The 10,646-nt window shown below is 32.9% G+C and overlaps 1 protein-coding gene across 1 annotated transcript; it reads right to left on the bottom strand.

Moving 5' to 3' along the window:
- Nucleotides 1-673: 673 nt before the first annotated feature.
- LOC107422024 (lysine-specific demethylase JMJ28) lies at nucleotides 674-8,045 on the bottom strand. The gene is made up of 12 exons (XM_016031410.4): nucleotides 6,934-8,045; nucleotides 6,690-6,835; nucleotides 5,384-5,489; nucleotides 5,159-5,291; nucleotides 4,999-5,062; nucleotides 4,150-4,903; nucleotides 3,618-3,947; nucleotides 2,347-2,904; nucleotides 2,196-2,268; nucleotides 2,027-2,112; nucleotides 1,481-1,600; nucleotides 674-1,080 (listed from the first exon to the last, which is right to left on the bottom strand). The coding sequence occupies exons 1-12, from the start codon at nucleotides 7,564-7,566 to the stop codon at nucleotides 1,009-1,011; spliced, it is 3,075 nt and encodes a 1,024-aa protein (XP_015886896.3). The 5' UTR covers nucleotides 7,567-8,045; the 3' UTR covers nucleotides 674-1,008.
- Between the last annotated feature and the right edge of the window lie 2,601 nt (nucleotides 8,046-10,646).

Below are 10,646 nucleotides of genomic sequence, written 5' to 3'. Positions count from 1 at the left end.
TATCTTCATATATAGACCATTTCTTCGAAGCCAAAAACAAATTGTCACAATTTATGAATAAGACAATAAAAATAAAGAACCAAATGATATGGCGAGGTGGATTAGGTAATGTGTCTTGTAAATGCGTTGCTCAACGAGTAGTGTTTAGTCATTTTGACAGTTGTTATTTGAATTTCAATAAAAATCTAGATTGAAATACAATCTTTGGTACTTGTCATATAAGCGTTCTAAAATTAGAATTACAAAGAACACAAACTACATGCAATAAAGAGGGTGGTGTTAATACAAGATGTGATGTGAAATCCATTATTATTATAGAAGCCCAATCTATTAGCTCTGAACCATATGTCATTAGTTACGAGGCTGACTTCTTACAAAAGTTCAAAATGAATCTTCTACTACCAATATGAAAAAAAAAAATATATATATATATATATATATCAATAAAAAATAATAAATAAATACGATAGTACATCGCATCAACATCGCAGCAATTGTTTGGAAGAAGTAGATTGACATTTTCTGGTGCACCTTGGAACGAGTGGGGAAACTTCGGCTTTGTGTCGTAACAGTCTTTGGCAATCGTGTAATATGGTGTACAAACCATCGATATTTTATACCGAAACTGAAACCACCCGGTAAATTCAAAATAACTATAAAACAATAATAAAAATAATAATAATAATAATACAAATTTTATACTGATTTTTTCAAATAACAATTTTCTAGACTATTTCTGAAGCTCGTCAATCTGAACAAATGTTCCATCCATTATCACATCACATGGATACAGATAAATTTTGGCACCTCATGTCCAAACAATTAGCATTTACAATTATTCAGAGAAATACTCCACATCGTTTAATTTCGGACTGTCATCTTACAAATTTATATACTCAAAGGAGAAACCTCCAATCCATACAAATGCATGTCCTGGAGCTAAATGGGGAATGAAAAAATTGCAACAAAAAACAAAACCAAAAAAGGAAAAAAATCGCTACGAGATATTTACATTGGACAAGTGAGCTCACGAATTTCTTTAATTGCTGCATTGATACTATGAAGGGCCATTTTCTTCACCTGCTTTCATGACAAAATCAAAAACATAATCCTACTATTTATCACAATCAAAAACACAATCAGGCTCCCATCAGGTTAATCTTATGGTTTTACCATCAGGTTAATCTTATGGTTTGACCATCAGAATTTCCTTTATCAACTCTTAAATTACTTCAAAGCTGAGATTTAAAAATAAATTTAGGGTTCACTAACCCATACATGGTTCACTTTACACAGACAAGGTTAGTATGTCACTAACTTCATATTTGACCGCTAATTGATTTTTAAATCTTAGTTTTTGATTCGAACCCAAAAGCTAATAAAGGAGCATCCGATGCTACAACCATCACATCGACCTAATGTAAGCCTGACTCTCCAAAAAGAAACATAACGAAAGCAGTTGGGTTGTTAAATAAATCACCTCTAGCTTGTCTACTTTTGCTTTATGGTCTTCTGGAAGCTGACGGATTTCATCAGTCAACTGAATGCACTCGGTGACATTTTCAGGTGAGATAAAGTCCAACACCACATGAACACAAGACTGCATGTCAAAATAAATATCAGTAGAAGATTACCACTTATGAGAAGGTACAACTCAAAATAGTTTCCCATTCAACTTAACGAACTAAAGCAAATATGATATTCATACGATTGATTAGAATGTGATAATAATCTAAGATAAAATATTCTTGGCTTTTTATATTGGGACTAAGTTTGCAAATAATTCCAAACAATCATATCATAAGATGGAAAGCAGCATATGAGAAGTGTGGGAATTTTTGTACGAAGACTGTGAAACTGCCAACTCATAAATATGCTTTAAGAGATCAATTAATGTAGAAAGCTGTTTAATGTAGAAAGCTGTTGCAGTCATTCAGAAAGATAACACTTTTCCTTTTAAAAAGAAAAATGTTGTCGCATTTCAAAATATCATATAAGGTGCAAAAAGTACTGTTGTATATATGACCTTAGGACTCCTAATCTGGTACGGACATCCAGCAGGAATGATGACAGCTTCTCCGACACGCTGCTCAAAAGTCCATGGTTCAATCTCTGGCAATAGTGACAGGCTAGGTTAGCTTGTGCTACTGTTGATGGTTAAAAAAAAAAAAAAATCATATTGTAAAAATACTTACCAAACTCCTTTTTAAGCTTCATTTTATGAGTAGTGTCAAGAAAGAAACTCTGATCAAGTATTGGATGGATAACCTGTAGAAGATGAACAAGTAAACAAGTCAACCAAAATTTACTCTGAAATGTTAATAAGGCATTTGGTTCTTGACTTACATCGTTATGAAAATCATGTGTATGAGCGAATTCATTACAGTGCCTTTTGAGATATTCTATAAGCATAGGAACATCTTGTCTCCGAAAAACATCCCACTGGGCACCACGGGACTCTACTAGAAGTTCCTTTCCATAATGATTGGAGCTTTGATTTTGAACCCTGCAATTTTTCTTATCTTCTGATGACTCAGAGCCACGGATAGTACCACAGTGCAACAAAACTTCAGAGTCAGAATCAGATTCTCCGCCAAGAAGCATATTATCCTCTTTGAGATTCCTCGAGCATGCTTCAAGGATGGCAGCAGAAGAACATGAGACTCTGGCAACTCTCTTCCTTAGATGCATTTCTTCTCCAATAAGATCCTGTATTCCTGCTTCTTCCTTCTTTTCACTGTGCAATGATGATTTTCCTTTGACTTTACTTACATTTTTTTCATCAGAAGTAATCCCAGAAGACTCTCTTTGATTTTGAGCATTGTGCTTCTTCAGTAATTTTCTTATTTTAGAAAGTTGTTCCTCAGAGACAGGGACATCTGAAGTATGTGCCAGAATATTAACCTGGGATGAAAAGACAAGCAGAAAACATACAAAGTCATCAGCAGTCCCTAACAAATTAGAGGATAACTGCCACAAATGTTCAAACTAGAGATGCCAAAAATGCCAATGCTTTTGCAAAAAAAATTATGCTTCACTTTTTGGACTCTAAAACCAAGTTTCACTAAATAGAGCTTGATAATTATAATAAGATAAAAATTACCAAAGAGTGGCTCAGTTGTTTTTATCATTTAATCATTACACAACAACACCGATACCAATCACAGAATGTGATCAATGTAGAGGAAAAGCAGTTAAATTTTTCACTGAAAAAAATTTCTACCATATGTAGTATGAAAGGAGGCATTGCCAAAAGATGGCTCACCAACATTTTAAATTTGGTCATTACCAAGCAAATATCAAAAAGGAAAGACAAAAGGTTAAGGATGTTGATCAAATGCATGTACCATATACCAAAAGCTTTAAATGCTTGCATCTAAAACAGATGAATTCTCTCAATTAAGATGGTTTAGAAACATAACAGGCATTGCATACCTCCTAACGGTTTAGAAACATAACAGGCATTGCATACCTCCTAACAGATTCATAAAGGAAAGATACTCCCTAATGATGGAAATAACTGAAATACAATGCATGATTCAAAATTGTTAATTTTTAAGAGATAGAACAACATATACATTTGATGGGACAACAAACAAAGAAATAACCAGGCATACCATATCATATGAATCATAACATAGTTTTATCACTGAATCGGCCTTTACAAATTGCTCAGAACAGCCATATGAAATATACACACATGGACCTAGGTCAGGAATCGGAATTTCCTGCGGCAACCTTGCAGCAAGATTTAGAAGACCAGATGCTGGATTCATGTATTCTGGAAATGGTAGAGCATGGATTATTTCAGCATAATGAGCTGGAAACTGTTGTTGAAATAACTGGGAAGACATCCAACCCTTTAATTTTAAAGTCTCATTCCACATATTTGTCTGTGTCTGGCCCTTCAAAGAACCCATAAAGTACTGTCTGATACCAATTTCTACCTGCCATGTGATAAAAGAAAATGTTAGAACAATAGAAACAGAAAGAGAGATAGCGGCTGCTATTTAATAAATATGCTTAGTGGAATCTAAAATAAGAATACAAAAACTTAGTAACAGTAGAAAAGATAGAAACAAAAAGGATAATACTACGATAGCTATAAAAGTTTTTGTTATGGAATTTGATTACTGCAAAAACGCTGACCTCACACCAATCCAAGCAATTGGTAGCATCACATTTATCCTTGTTATTTTCATATCTGGCAATGCTTCTCTCAAGATAGGCGCAGAACATCGTTACAGGGTCCCAGCTCAAATGCATTGCAGCCTGAAGCACATTACGGACTATAACAGGATGACCTTTGCTCCAGTGCTTCTGAAAGTGTTCATGGCTTTCACATTGAATGTCCCTAAGCTTAGGGTAATATAAATAGTTATCATTCGAGTCTTCTCTTACAGCTGCTTCTTGCAACTGCTCAATATCTTCAGCTTTTTTATCTGTGCTAAGACATAGTGAACAGCATGAAGATGTGTCTGAGGTTTCTGGAAAGTCATAGCTGCAAACTATTTCTTCTGCATTTATTTCCAGCTCCTTAGTCCAAGTCACAGGGAAAAGGCATCTCAAATTAAGGAGACTTTCACCACAACCACCAAACTCCTTGGGTGGGCATGAGATACCACCAATATCACTACAAGGTCTCAAGTCAGATGGTAAAGCAGAAGAATCAGAGAATTTATCACTGAAATTCTGTTTGGGGGTTCTAACTGGCTTCTTCTCTGAATGTTGCTTGCTACCAAACACACGGCTTCTCTTTTTGTTGGGGTTCTTTGAGATAGACATGTTAATACTATCATGAAAGGTCCCATGATAAAAATCACGAGAACAATTTAAACAAAGGTTAAAGGAACAATTTGGGCAGTTTCTATGGAGATCCAGTATGGAAGCTTCACATTTATTGCTGATCCAGAAGCAAAACATAAACCAAAGAATCAACAGAAGCAAAATAACTAAACTCATTATTAACATTGAAACTTTCCAAATGCAGGAACATACCAGCAATATTGCTCATTGCAGTTAAATTCAACCTGCTTGACATAAAGATTAAAGGGATTCTTCCCTGTCCATACAAAGACAAGAATAAGTCCCTTGTTTATCATTATCCATCTAAAATTTGATCCACGGAACACTAACATAAGGAGAATCGCTATGCTACCTTTCATTATTGCCTCTGTTTCTAGCTCGACATCCTGGTCTTGGTTTATTTGTTTTAATACAGGAAGAAGCATACAAATCAAATAATGGAAACATAATATTACTTCGGCTTTATTTTTTTCTCCCAAAAAATCCTGAAACAGGGTACATATAAATTCAACCATCAGCATTTTATATCAAACTAAGCCTGCTCTAGTTCACAAATCAGCGAACTTTGATGTCAGACCTTACTTTCAGTGTCTTTAGATTGATTTGCAATGCAGTCCTTACAGGTACAAGTTTTACGACAAACTGGACATGCCATCTTGACTTCTTCTTGTTTTTCTAAATACCTAAAATAAAAATAAATAAAAAAAAGAAAAAGAAAAATGACATATTGACAACCGATCAATAAATATTTCACAATTTCAAACATGGAGCTACAAAGATTAAGAAGTGATTTTCAATCAATCATCATTCATATGCAATTTAAAGCCAGAGACTTCTCACTGAGAACATAATATACAGCAGCATCCGGTCTATAAACAGAATCTGAATGATGAACCAGTTGCTCATTGGACACCACTCGAAGGGTATTTATGTGTATTAATGTACTAGGTTCGGATAATACTTCTTTTTTTCTCTTAAAAAAAAAAAAAAAAAAAAAAAAAACATTATCAGGTGTTGTGTAGTGTTCCTTTCTCCTCTGGCAAAAGAGAAAAAGGCAATAACCAGGTCTTCTAGTCCATATGAAGCTTTCTAGCCAGTATTTACTGGATGGAGAAATTCCATCTCCCTCTCTTCCCCCCTAATGAGTCTATAAACTATACTCTTTATACTTAATGATACTAAGCTATTATGCTCTCAATGAAATGGTGTTATATCTATGCCTCATACAATTAAAAGTTAAAATGCTTTGCTATTTCACCCTGCATTTCCAAACAATCGTATAAGCATATGAGTATAAAACTGAAAAAAGAAACAACAGAAAGTAGGATAATAAAATCAGAAGTCTTTGACCTCTTGCACAAACTTTATCCGTTAAGCAAGGTTTTATGGTTTTCAGAAGAGACAGATGCACAAGCAGATAAGAAGAAAGGCAACAATTTCCATCACAATGGCAACACCAAATTCCTTATACAGTTTCACCAAAATCATTCCACATCTAAGCATTGTGGTGTCCCGGTGGTTTAATAGTCTCTAGCGATTGAATTCCGACATCTGATGAAGAAACCAGTCTAAGGGTTTCTTTATATGTACAAAGTTTTAAAATATCACCAACAGTTTCTTAACATAGGTAGAGAACTTAGCACAACGTTAGAATTTTTTTTTTTTTTTTTTAATTCTTTAAATCCAATTAAACCATTACATCTAACTGCCTATAAAGAGGGAAGATTAGTCTACAATTAAGTAGCATATATTTATAAGCAACAGAAATCACAATGTAGTATGAAATTCAACATGCCCGATAAAGCAATACAAAAGATCCACAAAGTTTCAAGAGTTTTGAAATTCATGATAGCTCAACCAAACGAAAACTGAATAAAACAAACCGCTCTCTGATGCAGTCCAAGCAAAAGAACTGTTTTTGACAACTGGAACACTTGATTAGAATCCTCGAAACACTTTTATGACACCCATGGCACTTCTTCTTCCTAGCTCTCCTCAATTCCGCTACATTTCGTGCATAGGGCAAAACCTAAAAAATAAAAATAAGAAACACCATTGGAAAAAAAAAAAAAAAAGAAAAAACAAAAGCACAGAATTTATTTTATTTTATTTTATTTTTATTTTTACCTGCAATGTACCAGTAGGCATTGGCTCAATGTTCTTGGACCGGAATTGCCGATACCTAACGGCCCCAAAATCAACCCCAACCTTGACTCTACAAGGCGATTCGGAACCAGAATGCTGCCTCGGAGAAGAAGATGGAGAGGAAGAGATTGCCATGAGACCATTGGGAAGGTATCTCATAAGCTCTCCTCCTTGGCTGTTCTGATTCTCTTCCACGACAACCTCCTCCTCGTCTTTCTTCTTCTTCTTCTTCTTGTTCCTCTTCCTCTTCTCGACCTCCCTCTTCAGAACCATCCTGATCAACTCCAACTGCGCGTCGGCGCCTCTCTTGAAATTCTCCTTCATCTTCTTCTTCCTCTTCATCAACTTGGCCAAATTCTCGACCTTCTTAACCCTAATTTTGACGCTGCTCTGGTCTCTGCTATTATTGTTATTATTGTTACTGAGTGCCTTCTTTTTCCGCATCCTTTGAAGTTTCAAAGACTCGGGTACCTTTTCCTTGAACTGCCGGTGACGGCCTTGGAGGTAGTGAATCTCGCAGAGCTTCATGTTTTCCATAACCCTCCTTTTGCACCGCCATTGCCGGCCGTCACTCCGGTTGCACCGCAAATGGTCCGGCAACGGTTCTTCCTCCATCGAGCAAAACAAAAATAAATTAATTAAAAAAAATAAAATTAGACGAAACCTTTTAATCACACTCTCCGATTGGAAAAAGAAAAACAAACCGGCGGGCTAGAAAATGTGAGAGAGAGAGAGACGCCCCAAAAAAAAAAAAAAAATGAAAGAAAGATTCTTCTTTATAGGAAGGAGAGGAGAGAGATAACGCCGAGGGTTTTGCAGAGTATTTAATTGAATTTGGGGGAAGAAGGAAACAGTAGGAATAGCAGTGTGGGGATGGCAATTTGCGTAATTATAGTTGGGGGAAGAGTCCAATTCGGTCTCCGAAGTCTTAGAAGATGTACTTCCACGAATCATTAATGTTGGATATGTTTTTCGCAGAGCTTTTATTTATTTTGTATTTTGTTTGCCAAACATTTTTTTTCCTTTTTTTCTTTTTTGTTTTTTGGAAAAAGGAAAAATTTTGGAAGAGATTTTTGTTTTTATGGATTTTTGATTGATTGGATTTCATTAGCGGGCATTTTGACAGTCAGGTCATGCGTGATGTTTCCACTTTCTTTTTTGGTGGGTTTAATAAATGACAATTAATCACAGCCTTCAAATATAATTTGGGGATTGAAGATTTCAAACTGATGTGGATATATATTTATACATATTTGTTTTTGTAAATATGTCGATATAGATATTTATTGTAGGAATTATAAATCATATATTATCAGTTTATCACCATGAACCCTGACATGATGATGCAGATATATTTTCCTCTCTTTCAACTTTTCCTCTTTCAATGCAGAGGGAGAAAAGGAAATTTTTAGCTTACATATATATATATATATATTTCCTGGTAGGGAATATATATATATATATATACATTTCCATGTTTAAAGTTAACTATATATTAATACTGATATATTATTAGAATTCCATGGACTGTTTCCCTTCTTCTCATACCATATTGATAGCACAATTCCATCTGGTGCTAATGCAGCAGCTGCTTTTGACATGTCATGTAATAACTCTTTTAATAACCAACGGATATTCACATAACTGGTTGATCTAATCAGTCTAGGCTTCGTGTATGCTTCAACCTTTGTATTCTAGATGTGATAACAATAATGATAAAGTTGAGCTTATCACATATGTGTTTGAGACTCACGTGAGATCCTCTATCATGTACTATATATTCATCACTTTTCATTATAATAAAATACAATACAACTTTTCCTCAGATAGCACATCTTTTACACGTATAAACTGATATACATAATGAGTGGAAAAACTATGCTTGGAGACTCTTCAAACGATTTTATCAGTTATGTCAAGCATGGTATTAAGAAATATGTGTATAAATTCAAAAATTAAAAGTTAAATCTTTTTTTTTTATGAATAAAAGTTAAATGTTTGCTGTACGGTATCTACTGGGTTTTCATCAGTTGCCAATAAATTTATGGCACAGAAAACAGCAGTTATATAGGCCTATAGATGGATGATCGAAAATTGAATGCATCAACAGTACCCCAAAAATAAAATAAAAAATAAAATAAAATAATAAAAATTAGACTGCTATCCTCCTCCTTTACCTTCTAAGCACACTGTCCCAAACCAGATAAAGTGATGCATATGCCATATGCCTACGTCTGCTAGTCCACATGCCACTTTGCAGCAGAGACATTATTATCAAAAAAATGAGTTTCATTTTACTGTTGCTTCAATTTTTAAAGATGATTTTTCATATTTAGAGAATATAGTAGTTAAAGATATGGGCGTTTTTAGGTAACATTTTTGTCATTCATATATGCCCGTGAAGTGAAAATTGTGAGTTATATAGTAGCAATGAAAATTATGAAGCAGCATTTAGCGTACTTGAAAAGATTTTAATTTGAGCTCATTATGGTCAAGAATATTAAATTAGGGTCATTTAAAACAATTGAAGATACATTTTCAGATCCCTAGCTTAAATCGCAACTTTAGATGGAAATCTTTCCTTACCTAATATTAGATAAATCCATTTGATTGGAATAAATGTAGTCTTGCAATTAAAAGAAAAAAATTCACATATATTATGGCAAATATCCTCTACTTTTAAAATTTTCATAATTTAAGTTATTAACTTTTTATACGAACAATTTAAATTTAAAATTTTTAATTTATAATAGTATAAACATATTTAACGTTTTACTGATGAAGTGTAACAACTATCTCATATTATTTATATTAAACAGTAGCAAATTTAAAACTAGAATATAAAAAGTATAAAATTTTAAAATTAGTTATAAAAATCTACATGTTGAACATCTTTTAATTTGAATTTTGATACAATTTAATGTTAATAAGATAACATGTATCAATTTTTTTAAAAAATATATATATATACCAAAATGTAAAATATTAAAATTATTTTTAATATTTTGTATTTTAAAATGCTTTAGTTTCAAATTAATACAATTTAATATCAGTTATATACTATGACTATCAATAATTAAAACTTAGATAAGATCCAAACTATAACAAAATAAAAAATTAAAATTTTAAATTATAAAATTAAAATATTAAAAATCTAAATTATAAAATTTTAAAAATTAAAAAATATCAAAATATAATTACCCTTATTTCTGATGTATTCATTTACTTTCATGGATTTTAGGTGGCATATATATATATATATATATACACACACACCATCAAGTTGGTCAGCAGGTCTTGCATATACGGACTTTCTTTTTCAATATCTATCACGCTTTGAACAATCATGAGAAACAACATGCATGATTCCAAAAAAGGGGAAAAAATAATAATAAATAATCAATGTTATCGCATTAAGGCTCATTCTCTCTCTTTTGGTTGGAATCATGAGAAACAGATGTTTTCATGCCCTCAAACGTGAACATGCACGTAGCCCACTAAATTTTACCATTCACTTTGATTATAAAAACAGTAATAGTATAGGAATCAAATTATTTATCAAATTTATTTATAAAATAATATATAAATTTAATAATATATAATTTATTTACAAAACAATAATAATGTATATACCATATTTATCATACCATTTAATAAATATTTTAATAATTTTAATATTATTGTTATAAAAAATA

This window comes from Ziziphus jujuba, chromosome 1, assembly GCF_031755915.1.
Source record: "Ziziphus jujuba cultivar Dongzao chromosome 1, ASM3175591v1".
NCBI lineage: Eukaryota > Viridiplantae > Streptophyta > Magnoliopsida > Rosales > Rhamnaceae > Ziziphus > Ziziphus jujuba.
This window is presented reverse-complemented; position numbering and strand designations above follow the sequence as displayed.

Bases quoted from the DNA above. Each gene is read 5' to 3' on its own strand.
- LOC107422024 (XM_016031410.4), bottom strand. From the start codon at position 7,566: ATGGAGGAAGAACCGTTGCCGGACCATTTGCGGTGCAACCGGAGTGAC. The intron at 3,948-4,149 runs GTCAGCGTTTTT...ATCACATGGCAG, and splicing joins ATTGCTTGGATTGGTGTGAG to GTAGAAATTGGTATCAGACA. The intron at 1,601-2,026 runs GTCATATATACA...TTTGACATGCAG, and splicing joins ACCAGATTAGGAGTCCTAAG to TCTTGTGTTCATGTGGTGTT.